Here is a 17,350-nt window from a genome sequence, read left to right as displayed (position 1 = left end):
TGAGTGGGAGAGGGAGAAGCAGGCTTCCCGCGGAGCAGGCAGCCCGATGCGGGGCTCGATCCCAGGACCCCGGGATCACTACCTGAGCTGAAGGCAGACGCCCAACGACTGAGCCACCCAGGCGCCCCTACAGAAATGATTTTGTTGACATTTACAAATATTTACTTCTTAAATGGGCCCTATTTTTGAAAACCTGAAATTGTTAAACCTCATTTATTATTCCTTGAAAATAGAGAATATCGTTCTTACTGTTAAAACTAGATTCTCTACAACTGTTGCTTAAAATACTCTTTTATGTTCTTCTGCCTTTTTGTTTCTGCGGTGACTGTGACAGTATATATACAGAGGTTACATATATTTTCAGTGGTCTTTTGTCTCTAACATAATAGAAACGAAATTTCACATATTAAATATACTAGTCTGAATTGAACTAAACTCTAACATCTGAACTGCTCTTTCTTTTCCTTTCTCTGGGTTCCTTTTGATTAATTGCCTGATAATATGAACGGTGAGTGTCTTTTCAAATAATGTCATTTGTATGTGTTATCGTGTGGAAGGAAATAACATTTTAATTCTCAAATTACTGATATTTCTATAAGGAATGAAAATTACATATTGCAAACAAGCGTTTGGTGGTTTGTTTGTTTTTTTTTAAGACCTCAAAATTCATAAGATCAAAAGAAATCTTTATGGAAACTAACATGCCTAAGTAAAATATGTGCTTATTAAAAGTTATAATCAGAAAATACAGGGTTCCAGTTATGGAATGAATACATCCAGGAATAAAAGGCACAGCTTAGGGAATATAGTCAACACTACTGTAATAACGTTTCATGGTGACAGATGGTAGCTACACTGGTGGTGTTATCTAATCACTGTGTTGTACATCTGAAACTAATGTAACATTGTGTCTCAGCTGCACTCAAAAAAGAAGTTATACTCAGCTCCCTCACTATAGGAATTGGCCTAAGTTTATCATTTTTATTATTTATATTTACATAGGCAATAAAATGACCTGAGATATACAAACTGTAGTTTGCATTTAATATTTATGAACTATAATGATAAATTTCTTTTTAGACTAGTCCTTCATTCTTATGTTCAGTCTTAGTTTTAACTAATATTAAAGTTATTTAGGAGCAATTCCAATTTTATTTTTCTACTGTTAAAGTACTTTGAAGTTTTTCTAAGAGCGTATGAGTGCACCATATCCTTGATCTCCTCTGCTTCTCCCCACCATTCCATCCCCAGTTCTAAAAGTTACAGTGTAAGAAGTAAATTTCTTGTTTTAAATAAGTACACTTCACTTTATTTCCTTTGTAGTAAACAATTTTAAACATTTACAGCTCTCGATATCATTAGTGGGTAAGGTTGTGGTATTGAGCTTTTTCCATCTTTTTGTGCAGAGCTATTATCCAAAAGGAAAAGAAACAATGACATCTTGAGCCATTTTAATATGATGATTTGATACTCAAAATAGAATGATTAGGTCCTTTTTATTGCATATAAAGTCATATAAAACTGGTTTAAAGTTTCAAAGTGTCTACTGAGTAAAATCAACACTCTTTGGAACAAAAGTCCATGCTCTTTTTTTTCCCAACAGGCTGGAAAGTTAAAAGATGGTGCTCGTTCTGTTACGAGAACGATTCAGAATAACTTCTTTGACAGCTCCAAGCAAGAGGCCATAGATGTTTTACTTCTGGGAAATACTCTAAATAGTGATTTAGCTGACAAAGCTCGAGCACTTTTAACTACAGGAAGTTTGCGTGGTATGCGTACTTACTTTATATTTTGATTACTTTTATGTTATTTATATCCCTTCTAAAAGTCCAAGAAATAAATGTAAATTTATGTACATAAATATTTTTTAGATTGAGTTGATTAAAATAGTTTTGGGAGAAATTTCTATCAATGTAATTTTTAAAAATTGCATTCTCTAAAGAAGTTGATCTCTTTTGGAATGTTTTTATCATCAGTGGTATTACTAAACTCTAAAATGAGGCCCATGCATGTTTTCTTTTATAGATAGGATTGAGGGGGTAAATGGTTTAAGTATTGCTACCTTTATATAAGGCAGGATTTCATAGTATTCAGCTAGTACTTTTAATAGAGCATTCAATAACCCGATTATATAGAAAACGAATGATTTATTGAGAAAAACAGTACCTATATTGGTTATTTTGCTAATTACTAACCCCAGATTTCTATAACTTGGTCTTTCTATTGTTTGAACAAGCATTAAATCATATTAATAATTTAAAATATTGCTTATTATTGGACACTATTTAATATTTGACATAAATACATGATTTTCAAGGTGGCTTTTTATCTTTCACTGAGTCTTTTATTAAAAGTGAAAGAATTTGAGCTCATGTCATTGAGTACGTATTTAGTATCATGGGAAAACTCAACATTCATTATAGAACTTAATGAATTAACTTCCTTAATTCCATGTTTTTTTGTCTTAACTTTTCAACATTCTGAACATTTTTACTTCTTCTGTTATCCCCACACCAAACCTTTCAGTTTTCCCTGTGCATGTAAGAGAAATTGTTCCTCGTCAAATAACGTGCTCTTGGATAATTACTTGGTCAAATAGGTCATCATGGATTCTTTCAGAATTCTGTGTGTCGCTGGGGGTAGTTGATTACAGTTGCCCCTCAGAGATCTATTACTAGGCTGGGGGGCTGAGACCCTACTAAAGCTCTAGAAAACAAAGTCTGATTTTAGCTACTACTTTTAACTTCAGGCTTTCTTCCTGGCTCCCAGCAGTGGAGACTTAGCTGATTTGCATCTTAACACTTCTTTCCCCCGTTCCTACTTTGATATGGAGGCATGACTAAGCAACAGTTGAAAGTAAGCAATTGAAGGAAAGAAGAGAAGTGAGGAAGCTAAGAATTCCCAAACTTGATCATCATTTTTTTTTTAATTTCCCTGCACATTTTCCTATGTGTCAAATAAGCCTAAAAAGAAGTACAGTCAGTTCTGCGATAATGCTTGTTTTGAGAATGGGAATTTGTTCCAACATGGATGCTCTTGAGGGAACATTTTGGGCATAATGTCCATTCTCCATTAGTTTATGCATGGTTTCACCCAGCAGAACTTAGACAGGTAGAAAGAAATAAACAAAACATACACTTATGCATACACTTCAAACCTCTCTCTACCTCACTCCCCCAGGTGTGTTATGAGACATACCCATTCACACTTGGTGTTACCAATTTCCATCCCAATTTCAGAGAACCCATCTTCCATCATTCACAATTACAGTTGACCCTTGAACAACACGGGGCTTGGGGTGCCCACCCCCTAGAGTCAACAATCCAATTATGACTTCTGATTCCTTAAAAATTTACTAATTACCTACTGTGGATTGTAAGCCTTACTGATAACATAAACAGTTGATTAACACATTTTGTATGTTATATGTATTATATACTGTATTCTTACAATAAAATAAGCTGGAAAAAAGAAAATGGTAAGAGAATCACAAGGAGAAGAAAATACATTTACAGTACTGTATTTAATGAAAAAAATTCACATGTTGAGTGGACCAGTGCAGTTCAGACCCGTGTGCTCAAGGGTCAGCTTACTCACAAGCTGCAACCCTCCTGACGCCCACTTCTTTGTGTATGTGTGTGTGTGTGTGTGTGTGTGACACACCCACTTCTACAAGCAAACTTAGGTCTTTTTCAACATGAAATGCCATATTTAAGGAGTATTCATACCTCTCAAGCTATTTAACAATGTAAAACTGTACTACTATTTTTATTAGGTTCCCATCTTTTTTGGTGTGTCGCTGTTGAAGGTTTTGAGTGTTGTGCCCTAATCCAGTTTTTCCCCTAAGCTCTGTGACTATGGGAATCTGTACAGTTTTGCACTGCATGCTGATTTTTTTGGAATGTATATGTTTTGTTATAACTGAACTGGTTGCACTTATCAGCTGAGTCCCAGAAAGAATACTAAAAGGTATATATTAAGGTAGTATCCTTCATGTGTTCAATATCCTCTCGCTCCTTAGGTTTTCAGATTCATATTCACACACACACACACACACACACACACATAGGGGCAGTCTGAAAAGCAGGCCGAGGACCTCCTGATTATGAAACTCTGGACGTCACTGAGTCATTGTAGGATTTTTCTTAGATGCTGAGGGTTTGCATCAGATATTGTCATTTATTTTTAATTTTTGGTGTCCTATAGCCATCAGAAAAAATAAAGTCATCAAATCGACTTAAAAGAAAAAAGTGAGGCCATCTTAGAATGTATTGTCATAACACTCTAGATTTTAATTGTAACTTGTTGTTTTACTAATGATTCTTTGTTTTCTTCTTGATGCATCCATAGTTTCTGAACAGACATTACAGTCAGGTACAGTATAGAAAACCAATCTGTAAATAAAAGCAAATTTTTCTAAAGTTGATATTGTAAATAAATAAAGCCATGTAAATGGAAATTTTCTCTTATTTTGCCCTCAGATTCTAACAGGATATATTGATATCTTGTTGTAATCTGAGAAAAAAATTTTAAGGTCAAGAAAACTAAAGTACCTCGTTTAGAAGGAAATATGTAATGCTGTTTGTCTTCCTATAGCAAATGTTTAATTCTAATTAAATATAGCTCATCTAGTTTTAATTTCACTTTTATATTTCATTGAACAAACATTGTTTGTGTTCTACCTTACACTCTTAATAGGCTAATGGGAAAAACCCAGAAAAGACTATTTTGGATTAATTTCAGAGTACTGTCTATGATATTGATGACTACTTTGCATCATTTCTCACATATAATATTAGAAAAAGCATTGACTTATTTTCTCATACTGTGGAGGAAATATTTTCTGTAACCATAAGACCTGCACTAAAATGTGATCTGAATTCTTTTAAAAAGCATCAAGATTGCTAACAAAGTTAGAGGAATTAAGTGATTAGGACCGTTTCCTGTTGCTGTGAATCTCATGCCTGCCTTTTCTGGACAAGTTCATAGAACATGAATCTGTGGCAAAAGGAACAAAAAAGGCTAAATTCTTGCCAGAAATTTAGCAGAAAAAGACATCTTTCTTCCCTTCACTTAAGATTTGGTATCACTTAAAATTTGTTTTGCTTAGTTGCTGTTCAGAATGTTTTGAGAAACTATTGGTTATTTTTGTGAGAAGGATGGAAGAAGAGAGCACTTGAATATATTTTTGAGTTATGTAATGAAATCCATTTTCTGAAATGATATGGCATTTAGGAATGGACATCTGTTTGAACACAGACTCATTTCTTTCTGCACATTAAGGTGGCAACCAGTTAAGAATAAACTAGAAAATTTTAAAAACGTTTTATTCCATGTATAAACTGATTTGACTTTATTAGTTCACACAACATGGCAACATGTTTTCACACAATTCATTATTTGTCTCGCTGAGTATTTTAAGCTCTTAAATCATTACAGAACTTGTGTTTTGATATAGAATGGATCACAGAGGCAGTTTTCATCATAATAACAGTGGCAGTGTTAAAGACCATGTCATAGGGAATGATTCTCTAGGTACTTTCAGTTAACCACACCAGCAGACGGGAACAAATCATGTGCTTCCATTACCACGCAACACCTTCTACAAGTAATCAAATCAAACAGCAAGAGGGCTAGAAATCCGCATGTCTGTCCCTGGGAACAGTGGGGGAGGGCTTATATCTACAGCAGCTCCCTTAGGAGAGTCACTGGTCAAACTGTTCTCATTATAATACTAAAATGTTATTTGCGTTTTTCACTCTCATTCTGTCACGATTCTGCTGTATCTTAGTATCATAAAATAATTAATAATAATAAAATAAAATCATATAGCAAAAGGTGAGAATCATTGTGATTTCCTTTTCCTCTTACCAATTAATTACCAATTAAGTGTTCGTTCTCTGTTTTTAGATTGTGGCCCTATTAAGGTTCTAGCTACTTTAAGTGCTGAGAATTTAATTTAGTCAAAATGAAGTATGATTTAGAAGGAAGATAGATGGTAGTCAAAAAATATGCAGGAAAGAGATTGAGGATCCAGATGTATTGAGCATTCATTTAAGAGTGATTTACTGAGCACTTACTATGCACCAGGCACACTCTTCTAGTGACTAGACATATTGCAGTAAACAAAACAGACCAACATTTCTGCCCCCATGGAATTTCCACTCTTGAGAGGGGAGACAGATAGTTACAGCATAAATAAATAAAACTCACAGTTTGTAAATGGTGATAAATGCTATAGAGAAAAATAAAACAAGGAAGGGATATGGAAGGTTAGGGACAGAATTGCAAATTTTAATAAGATGGGTCAGGAAAAGCCTCACTGGAACTTAAAGAGCCGAAGGAGGTGAGGGAAAAATGTTGCAGGCAGTGGAAACAGTCAATGCAGAGGCCTTGTGGTAGGAGCAGGCTGGCCTCTTACTGAAACGGCAGGGAGTCAGTGGCTGAGCAGTGAGCCAACAGGAAAGAGGTAGCAGATGAGGGCAGGATAGCAATGCAGACTGTTTAGGGCCTTGTAGACCATTGTTAAGGATTTTGACTACTACTCCCAGGAAGATGGGAAGAATTTTGTAGTGACGTCAATCTCTGAAGTCTCACTAGCGTACATAATGTATGTTTTTGTCAGGGAGCCATTTTTCATCAAGCCACCTGTCGGTAGCTAGAATCTTAAATGTCAATGTTCTTAAATGTTTTTGTTTGGAAATAAGAAATAAGACTTATATTTTTACCAGCCTTTAGATGAAAGATATATGAAAATCAATGGCTATATTCCTAAAAATGTAGAGCCTCTAGTTTTGTACACTATAAAACAATGTACTACTTCATTGAAACAGAACTGTTCTGCATGTTTTATGTTGTTGCAATAATTGTGTAATAGCACTTTTACTGTGACGATTGTATTAAATGTCAAATTTAAAAAAAAAATTGTGTTGGTCACTTGCATCGTGCTGGGCTATGCATGTGTCTTATGCTTGTTTGTGCTTCTGATGATAATTATACTTCCCATACATCATTTCTGAGGTATAAAAGTCGATTTCTGAAAGTGGTTTAAGGCAGCTAAGATTCTGTTGTGTTTTGTTTTTGCTTAGCATCTTCCAAAGTACTCAAGAGCATGTGTGAGAATTTCTACAAGTATTCAAAACCCAAGAAAATTCGAGTATGTGTTGGAACCTGGAACGTGAATGGTGGGAAGCAGTTTCGCAGTATAGCTTTTAAGAATCAGACACTCACTGACTGGCTTCTTGATGCACCCAAGTTGGCTGGCATCCAGGAGTTTCAAGGTCCGCTTTTTATAATATGGATTCACTTACTAAATCCTGGCTGGGGTTTATTAATCTATAAAACAAATGTAACACATCACAATATGCATTACTTTATAAAAGAAACTTGGATTTGTAAGTATGAAGGCCAAACCTTTTAAAGGTAACCACACATAAGAAAAACTTGTTCTGTTCTTATTCTTTTAAACTGACACAAAGCAAGCTTATTTTGTGATTGATAATTTTTTAAGCCTAGTATGTTCCATTTTTCAAATCTAGTTCTCTAGGTACCAAGGTAAGAAGTATTTGGGGGGTAGATTATGAAAAATCTTACAAAACTGGCTGTGACATTTGTTGGCACTCTATAAGTTAACAGTACTGATTTATCCTTGGAAAAACTTCGTTGTCATTAATAGCCCAAACCAAACACTGAGCTGAGGATGCTTTTAAGATTTTGATTAGAAGCATGAATTTGAGGCTGCCTTCTCTTTTTAAAAGTCACTTCGAATTCCTTTTTCAAATGGTACACATCTAGCAAGTAATATGTATAAAGGTGAGGTGCATAGGAAAAAGTGTGAGATACAGATTTTCTTTTTTTTAGTTATCTGTAGTCAGTCACATCTTAAACCCTGGGGTTTTCCCCAGACTTTTATTTAAAATGCCCCTTTTCACTTACATTGAACCCAGTTTGAAATTGTAGTTGTTGTCGTAGTAGTAGTAATAAAAAAATAACAGTTAACACCACGATTCTGTAAGTACTGCACATCTAGCCATTTATTCCCCATAACAGACCTACTGCATAGACGCAATTATTATTCTAATTTCACAGATGAGGAAACTGAGACGCAGCAGGGGAAGCGACCTGCCCAAGGTTGTGGTTAGTAATGGCAAAGTCAGGATTTGAACTCTGGCAGTTTGGTTCTGGCGTCATTGTGCCACACTGCAGTTTATGTGTAAATTTTGGGGCAAGTTGCTTCGGTTCTCCAAAGCCTCAGGATCTCGTCTGCAACTAAAGGACAAAAATAATCTGTCTTATAAAGTGTGTGGTAAATGAGATGAGGCATGTATAATCCTTGCACTTAATAGCAGTCAGTAAATAGTTTTATTTGTTTTGTTTCTCAGTCCATACCATTTATAGGCCCTTTTTAGCTACTTATCCTCATTTCTGAATACTTGGGCCGCCCAAGTACCCCTGGGCTGCTTCTCTCAAGTAGCTTCTGTTCTCTCTTCTTCCTTGTCTGTTAGGAGAGAGCGAATGGCTGAAACAGAGGGGTACATCTTAACCCCTGGACCTCTATTAATTTTCTTGGATTCTTCTACCAAGGAAGTAGTAAAAAGGTCAAGCCTCTGGTTTTCACATTTGAATGTGAAAAATCCCTCCTGTTATCTCTAATTTGAGATGATTTCTCAGCCACTTTGTGCCTTTTCTGAAGAATCCCTTTACCTCCCCAATTTTTATTAACTTCAGCCTTTGGTAAGTGGCTTGTTTCTCTGGTGCAGACTTCAGCAAGAATTCTTCAAAATGAGTTCTGAAAGGACTTAAGGATCTTTAAGAATAACAGTCTTAAAGAAGCAAACTTAGGAGTTCTGAATAGAAGCTAAATTTAAAGTAGTTTTGTTCCATTCATTGTTTTTGCCTATAATTTGAATTTGGTTAAACGTAGAACACAAAAATGGAATTTTATGAGGTCTGGTGTTGATCTTAGTTGTGCTGGGTTGGGTGGCAGGTGCCATTTGACTAAGGCTACATTTTAAAAGTTTTTCTTGGATGCTTAATTGTAGATAAAAGAAGTAAGCCAACCGATATATTTGCAATTGGTTTTGAAGAAATGGTCGAGTTGAATGCTGGAAACATCGTGAATGCAAGGTAAGCCAACAAGGTAATCGTCTAGTTGAGGGACATGGAAGGCAGATAACTAAGTAGTTGTTACAAAGATAGATTGGGATAATATATGTAAAGGTGCTTTTTTTTTTTTTTTTAAGATTTATTTATTTATTTGAGGGGTGGAGAGGGGCAGAGGGAAAGGGAGAGAGAATCTTAAGCAGACTGCACTGAGCGTGGAGCCAGACCTGGGGCTCAATCTCACGACCCTGAGATCATGACCTGAGCCAAAACCAAGAGTCAGTCACTTAACCAGCTGTGCCACCCAGGCCCCCCTTTGCAAATCTTTTAATATCTGGCTTAAAACAGCTGAATTCTCACATCTACTTCTGTATTAGTCTATTGCAATATGTTTTGGTTGAAGTATATGAAGAGAATCACATAAATATTTAGTTGCAAGTAGAAATAATTTAATAGCCTTTTCAGATACTTTCTTCTCTGATACTACACCAAAGCTCAACAAATAGTTTCTTAATGGTTAGTTGAATATGGAATCTGAAACCATAGCAATAAACTTTTTTTGGTGTTCTATTATACTAATATTCATTGGTCTATTTTTTATCCTTGCATGATTTTGAAACATCACGTATTGGTCATTTTGAAAATACTAGTTCACTGAGTTACGTAGATCTTCCAAATTTTGACACATTTCATTGTATGATATCAAAGCATCATATTGGTTAGTCTCATTACTGATGTCATCAGCAAATGTTTCAAATATTTGGAAGCTATCAGGATCATAGTAGCAGATACAAGTTTTCCAAAACTCTAATTTTTGCTTGAAAACTCAAATTTTATCATTGGAAAGAAATACTATTGGTTGTTTCCCTTAAAAAGGCAGGCTCATTTGAAAAATGTTTGTCAAATAACCTAAGTCTGAATAACCATTGTCTGTCTGTCATTAGTTCTTTCAAATAAAAATAGTTTTCCATGAAGAAAGTGGCAGTTCAGCTCTCAACGCAAAGTATCCAATGATTTTCCAACTATCATGCTGCAGTGTGCAGCAGAAGTGCTTTGTGCGTATTTCCTATTCATCACATAGAATATGAAAAAGATAGGACTTTGATCAGATGAATAACGTTTATTGCTTCAACAAGGATATTCTTTTTTTTTTTTTTTAAAGATTTTATTCATTCATTTGAGAGAGAGAGAGAGAGAGCACACATGAGAGGGGGGAGGGTCAGAGGGAGAAGCAGACTCCCCGCCGAGCAGGGAGCCCGATGCGGGACTCGATCCCGGGACTCCAGGATCATGACCTGAGCCGAAGGCAGTCGCTTAACCAACTGAGCCACCCAGGCGCCCTCAACAAGGATATTCTTAGACGAAATGGCATTTTTTTTTTAACTGCAACTGCATGATAGTGAAGACTAATGAATCCTAGTACGGTTTGGTGCTTGGATTCATGTGAAGACATCAGCACTTTTACTCATTGTTGCTCTTGCCTCATCATGCAGATGTTGGTCAACACAAACAGAAAAGACAAAAAAATCTTAGTAGTAGTATGAAGATAGTTTTGACCTCATGGGTTTGGGAAAACCCCAGGGATGTTCCCAGACCACACTTTTGAGAACTGCTGTTCTGAAGCCTTATTACAAAATCAAATTACTTAAGTGGAACTTAAAGCTTAAGTGTTTTATTTTAAGAAAGTATACTTGCTTTTAAAGTTGAGCAGTTGCCCATCTTTTCTGACCCTTCTTAAGTTTTCAGAATAAAAATACGGGCTGAAATAGTATGGTATAAGTCATCAGTCTTGCAGACGATTGCAATTTTTTTCTTAGCTGAAGTGAATAACATTCATACAGGGAAGTAGAAAAGTCCAATTTCATTCATTTTGCTGTTTTGAATCTCTTTCCTGAAAATACATATTCAGGTCTTAAAATAGAACATACTCTTATGGTTCCTAGTACCAAATTGTTTGATTGTCTAAGTAGAGCTTAATCAAATTATCTTTAGTAAAGTGGTGATTATTCATTTATTTAACCAATATCTTTTGAGCATCTACTCTAGGTGCTAAAGTTACATTAATGAATAAAACAGGCAAAATCTCTACCTGCATGAATCTTCTATTCTAGTGAAAGAGACAGACAATAAACAGTAACTGTAGTAAGGAAATTACAGGCATACCTCAGAGGTATTGCAGGTTCAGCTCTCGACCACTGCACTAAAGCAAGTTATCGCAATCAACTTAGTCAAATGAATTTTTTGCCTTCCTGATGCATATAAAAATTGTTTACACTATACTGTACTCACTAAGTGTGCAATGGCATTATGCGTAACCAACAGTATACACACCTTAATTAAAAAGTACTTCATTGCGGGGCGCCTGGGTGGCTCAGTCGTTAAGCGTCTGCCTTCGGCTCAGGTCATGATCCCAGGGTCCTGGGATCGAGCCCCGCATCGGGTTCCCTGCTCGGCGGGAAGCCTGCTTCTCCCTCTCCCACTCCCCCTGCTTGTGTTCCCTCTTGCTGTCTCTCTCTCTGTCAAATAAATAAATAAAATCTTTAAAAAAAAAAAAAACAAACTTCATTGCTAAAAAATGCTAATCATCATCTGAGCCTTCCGCTAGTCATAATCACTGACCACAGATCACCATAACAAATATAATAAAAATGAAAAAGTTTGAAATACTGTGAGAATTGTCAAAATGTGACACAGAGACAGGAAGTAAGCAAATGCTGTTGGAAAAATGGCACTGATGGGCCTGCTTGACACAGGGTTGCCACAGACCTTCAATTTGTAAAAAACGCAATATCTGGGAAGCACAATAAAGCAAATCACAGTAAGACAAGGTGTGCTTGTATGTAGCGTGGTGGAAGACGGTAAGTGGAATGGAAAATAAACAGGTAAAGGGGATCAGGCGTGTGGATTTGGGGGTGTGGTGCAGCTTAAATGGAATGATCAGGTAGGGTTCACTGGACCTCAGAAGTGAGCTGGATAAAGAGATGAAAGCCGTCATTCTCTTCTCAGAATCCAAGTTGTAGTGGTAGGATTATGGTAGGTAGTAGAAGAGAATCCATGTGCTGGATTTGTATTTTGGAGGTGGTATGGCAGTGTTAGATTAGATAAATGGGCGTGAGGTCATATTCTGGCTTACTGCTTATCATGTGTGTAGCCTGGAACTATGAGAACACACTTTTTTGTTCTCCTTTAGAGGTTCTTGGGGGTTCTTTGGAGGTTCAAACTTGTTACTCTGAAAATCCATAAAGACCCAGGCATTTATGCTACCTTCTTTGTATGAACTGTGTTTCAGACTAATGAAATAGTTGAGTAAAGTTCTTTAGAGAAGAATTCTAACTTACTACAAATGCCTATGGAATGCTGCAATTATAAAATCAACATTGTGCAGCCCCTAGTGAAGTAATGGCAGTGATCAATAGATACGAAAATCTTAGCAGGATTAATGGGGGAGCTTTTCATTTATAAAGAGTTGATTAGATTGTCAAAGTCTGCACAGCAGATCAAGTGTAACAGCACAGAGATTATGTACTTCCTGCTTTGATGCAAGGGGGACTGCACTAACCATGAGGTTATTTTTGCCAAAAAAATAAATAAATTTGAATGGCTTTCTTAAGCCTTCTACATTAACCAGTTTAAAGCAAATATGAGAGTTAGAGGGACAAGTTAAGATGCTGTGAAGAGACGTCAGTCAAATCCAGGCTGTCAAACATTTCATAGACAAATGGCCTAACTTCTTAAAAAATAAATAGCATTAGAAAGGGGATGGAGTGGCAAGGGTTGAGAAACTATTAAAGATTCAAGAGATATAACAAGCAAATGCAGTGTGTCGGCCCTATTTGGACGCTGTTTTATTTTATTTTATTTTTTAAGATTTTATTTATTTGAGAGAGAGAGAGTGAGTGAGTGAGCAGGAGAAGGGGCAGAGGAGAGAGGGGGAGAATCTCAAGCAGATTCCATACTGAGCACAGAGCCCGATGTGGGGCTTGATCTCACAATCCTGAGATCATGACCTGAGCCAAAATCAAGAGTTGTTTGCTTAACTGACTGAGCCACCCAAGTGCCCCCTTGGACCCTGTTTTAAAGAAACCTACTGTGAGAAGACATTTAATTAGGGAAATTTAAATATGAACTGAGTATTAGATGGTATTAAGTAATTGTGTGATAATGGCATTGTGATTATGTAAAAATAAAAATGTCCATTGCATTAGATGATGTATACTAAAGTATATATGTGTGAAATGGCATTTGTCTTAGATTCGATTTAAAATATTCACACACACACAAGTGAGGGGAGATGGAAGAAAAAAGACTGGCAAAATATTGATAATTACTGAAGCTAGGTAATAGGTTTATGGTGCTTTAGCTTATGATTATCTCTTTTTTTGTGCATGTTTAAAATTTTCCATGATAAGCGTATAAAAGATAGTACTTATAGTACAGAAAAAAGAAAAGAGGGGAAAATGTACTTCTCTGTTACCCTAATGAATACTACAGAATAAGTATAACTGGAAATTACTCAAATGGTGAGCACTTATTTAATAAGTATGCTCAGATTTTCTTTGTAAAGGAGTAATAGACTTCAAAGTATGATATTCTTTTGGCTAAATTTTAGGTTTTTCTTTTTAAAGGAAAAAAAAAACCAGCCTATATAAAGACTTCACTGTCGGTGTGGATTTCATGACTGTTTGGTAGTCTTATGAAATTTGGGGATATAAAGATATAATTTACAATTGCCTTATAAAATAGGCTGTATTGTCAAGGTCTTTTAAAAGATTCCCTTTTTAATATTTTCTGCTAGCACAACAAATCAGAAGCTCTGGGCTGTGGAGCTGCAGAAGACCATCTCCAGAGACAACAAGTATGTGCTACTCGCCTCTGAGCAGTTGGTGGGCGTCTGCCTGTTTGTTTTTATCAGACCACAGCACGCTCCCTTCATCAGGTCAGTAAACAGAGCATCTCCCGTGGCTCATTCCTACCATAGCGTAACAAGCAAAAGACCTGGCATGTTTGTTGCTCCAGAGAAAAATTTACTCATAAAAAAGAAAAACTTACTCATGAATCTTGGCTTTAAATGTGTTTTTAATTAAAGAGTCACTAATAGTTTCACCATACTGTTGCACAGCCTTGTCCTCAAACTGTAGTTTTGTCTTTCTTTCATAGACATTCCTGATTTCTGACACGCACAGAACTATTGGAAGTTCCAGTCTTTGATTTAGAGTCTTCTGTTTTAAAGGGATGTTGCAGTTGATACTGTGAAGACTGGAATGGGAGGTGCCACTGGAAATAAGGGAGCAGTTGCAATACGAATGCTATTCCATACAACAAGCCTCTGCTTCGTCTGTAGCCACTTTGCTGCAGGGCAATCACAAGTCAAAGAAAGAAATGAAGATTTTGTAGAAATAGCACGGAAGTTGAGTTTTCCAATGGTAGGCTCTTACTGCTTGTTCTTGAAGATGAAGCTTTGAAATGTGTACTTTAATTTACCCCAAATTCTCTAACCGTTTTTGAAAACTTAAGATAGTTCCTAGGAACATCAACAGTGTTCACCTAAATTGATGTTGCATGTGTTACTACTCTTGGGTCAAATAAATAGGGCCTGCCCAGGGGAAGGCAAGCATATCTGAGGCAAAGAAATAGTTGTAAAACATTTTTCAAATTGACTGTTTAGAATCTAAAATCCCTTCTCCTTGCCTTCAGGGAAGGATGCTGTTTTCCCACGACTATGTATTTTGGTGTGGTGACTTCAACTATCGCATTGATCTCCCTAATGAAGAAGTTAAAGAGCTGATAAGACAGCAAAATTGGGATTCTCTTATAGCAGGAGATCAGCTTATCAATCAAAAAAATGCTGGACAGGTATATACATATTTAAGAAGATACTTGCATGGAGAAGAAGGGGATCTTTCGTTATGAAACATGCTTTCCTTAATCACAATATTCCCTTTTTTTTAATCTCTTGGAGTCTCTCTCTCTCTCTCTTTTTTTTTTTTTTTTTTGAGAGGGGGAGAGAAGGTTGGGGGTGGGCAGAGGGAAAGGGAGAGAGAGAATCCCAAGCAGGCTCCATACTCAGTGTGGAGCCCTATAGCAGGGCTCGATCTTATGACCCTGAGATCATGACCTGAGCCAAAATCGAGTCAGACGCTTAACGAACTGAGCCACCCAGGCACCCCACTTAGAGTCTCTTTATACTTATATACATGTCTCTCGTTTAACATATACAGAATTCCATTTCCTTAAAAAAATTTTAAAAAAACGAAAAGAAAAAGAAGACTCTTAATAATTCCCAGGAGGAAAAATATATTAAAGTATACATGTCTCTCGTTTAACATACACAAATTACATTTTATTAAAAAAATTTTTTAAAAACGAAAAGAAAAAGAAGACTCTTGATAATTCCCAGGAGGAAAAGTATATTAAAGTCTCTGTAAGATTCACCTTCAAGTGGAAGAGTATACATTTTTGGTTCCTTCTTTTTCAGTAATAGTGAATTTAGAATCTTTGTCTTCAGAGCCACTGTTTTTTGGCTTTAAGACCCTGTGGTAATCTGCTTTATTCTTTCTTTATTTATTTATTCTTTTGTTTCTTATATCATCTGCCTTTCTAAAACTTATTTTTTAAAACTTACAACCACAGAATTCTGGAAGGCTAAATTTTTTTTTTTTTTTTAAAGTAAGAGGTGATTGAGGCCCCTTGATATGGTGCCTTTGTGATCATCTGACTTATACTCTACCACTTTAGGCCCCACTTAACTTTTTAGGTCTTACTTCCTCATTTGATAATTAGATGTCAAGACTATAGGATTTCTAAAATCCATTATAGTTTTAAGTATCTCTTATAGTGCAAAGGTCTGGTAGAATTCCCTTATTCACCTTTTTTACTTTGTTTAATCAAAGGTCAAACAAGTGGCATGAACAAGTCCTAGGTTATTTTTTCTTAAACCTTTGTTCCATTCAGTTAAAAGTGTTCATCCGGGGCGCCTGGGTGGCTCAGTTGATTAAGCGACTGCCTTCGGCTCAGGTCATGATCCTGGAGTCCCGGGATCGAGTCCCACATCGGGCTCCCTGCTCGGCAGGGAGTCTGCTTCTCCCTCTGACCCTCCTCCCTCTCATGCTCTCTGTATCTCATTCTCTCTGTCTCAAATAAATAAATAAAAAATCTTTAAAAAAACAAAACAAAACAAAAAAAAGTGTTTATCTGACGGACACAAATTTTGTGTGAATCTCCAGCACATAATGGACATTTAATAAATGGCTTGCCTAAATGAAAAAGAACTTTTTTTTTTCAAATAACTTACTTTATATATGTTTGTTTTAGATTTTTAGAGGATTTTTAGAAGGAAAAGTAACCTTTGCTCCGACATACAAATATGACTTGTTTTCTGATGACTATGACACCAGTGAAAAGTGCCGCACCCCTGCCTGGACAGACCGTGTCCTCTGGAGAAGAAGGAAGTGGCCTTTCGATAGATCAGGTTGGGACATGGATTTCCTCATTTAAATGAGCTAGCTCATGCAAATTTTATGAGGAAGAAGGGAATGATATAAATATCAAGGGAGGAGGGCTGTCAACCAGGTTTGGAAACCTTTCAACCGAGGTTTTCTAGAATAGAAGAAATAAAATATAAAACAATTTAAAAAATATTCTCAGACTTGCTTATAGTAATTTAATTTTTTGGTCTATTTTCTTTCAGTGACATAATTTCATATAAAGAGAAGCAGGGAAACATTTTTATGAAATTTTTATGAGAATTTCAATGGAGTGCTAATGAAGGTTTTTAATTTGAATAACTAATCTGGTTTGTAAATATTATGAACTGCCCCTTTTCTGTTGAATTACTTATGAAACACTAGGTAGTCACAGGTCTTTAAGTAATCTCAGAAGTAAAGCCTTAATTATTTACTAAGTAAAGCATAAAATGATAATTTAACCAAAACCTTTCTAACTTAAAGTTATCTGGACTTCCTGCTGCTTAACAAGTGTATCAGGCATCCCAGCCTCAGGCAACTGAAGCCTATAAAGCAAAGAAGCTAGCTGGCTCCTCCATCATCTGTCATGCTCATGTGGCTTCTCTTTTGTGTGTGTGTGTGTGTGTGTGTGTTTGTTTGTTTTTAATTCTGACTGCAGCTGAAGATTTAGATCTTCTAAATGCTAGTTTTCAAGATGGAAGCAAAATCCTCTACACATGGACTCCTGGCACTTTGCTGCACTACGGAAGAGCTGAGCTGAAGACCTCCGACCATAGGTTTAAACA

The 17,350-nt window shown here is 36.2% G+C and overlaps 1 protein-coding gene across 19 annotated transcripts in view; it reads left to right on the top strand.

Annotated features, from left to right (window-relative positions):
• SYNJ1 (synaptojanin 1) overlaps nucleotides 1-17,350 on the top strand; it is an 89,108-nt gene that overhangs the window by 44,108 nt on the left and 27,650 nt on the right. For 13 of the 19 annotated variants that reach the window (XM_081799420.1, XM_081799411.1, XM_081799391.1 and 10 more), the window contains exons 12-20: nucleotides 1,604-1,769; nucleotides 4,351-4,374; nucleotides 7,089-7,280; nucleotides 9,042-9,126; nucleotides 13,898-14,038; nucleotides 14,333-14,525; nucleotides 14,797-14,955; nucleotides 16,414-16,570; nucleotides 17,224-17,341. In XM_081799420.1, the coding sequence (XP_081655546.1) occupies nucleotides 1,604-1,769; nucleotides 4,351-4,374; nucleotides 7,089-7,280; nucleotides 9,042-9,126; nucleotides 13,898-14,038; nucleotides 14,333-14,525; nucleotides 14,797-14,955; nucleotides 16,414-16,570; nucleotides 17,224-17,341 (1,235 nt within the window). The remainder of the gene's footprint in view (nucleotides 1-1,603; nucleotides 1,770-4,350; nucleotides 4,375-7,088; nucleotides 7,281-9,041; nucleotides 9,127-13,897; nucleotides 14,039-14,332; nucleotides 14,526-14,796; nucleotides 14,956-16,413; nucleotides 16,571-17,223; nucleotides 17,342-17,350) is intronic. The other 6 variants (XM_081799402.1, XM_006741707.3, XM_081799484.1 and 3 more) reach the window with 2 other exon arrangements.

Source organism: Leptonychotes weddellii, chromosome 1 (assembly GCF_054177405.1).
Source record: "Leptonychotes weddellii isolate Sample4059 chromosome 1, ASM5417740v2, whole genome shotgun sequence".
In the NCBI taxonomy this organism is placed as follows: Eukaryota; Metazoa; Chordata; class Mammalia; order Carnivora; family Phocidae; genus Leptonychotes; species Leptonychotes weddellii.
The sequence above is the reverse complement of the archived record's forward strand: the minus strand, read 5'-3'. Positions and strand labels throughout refer to the sequence as shown.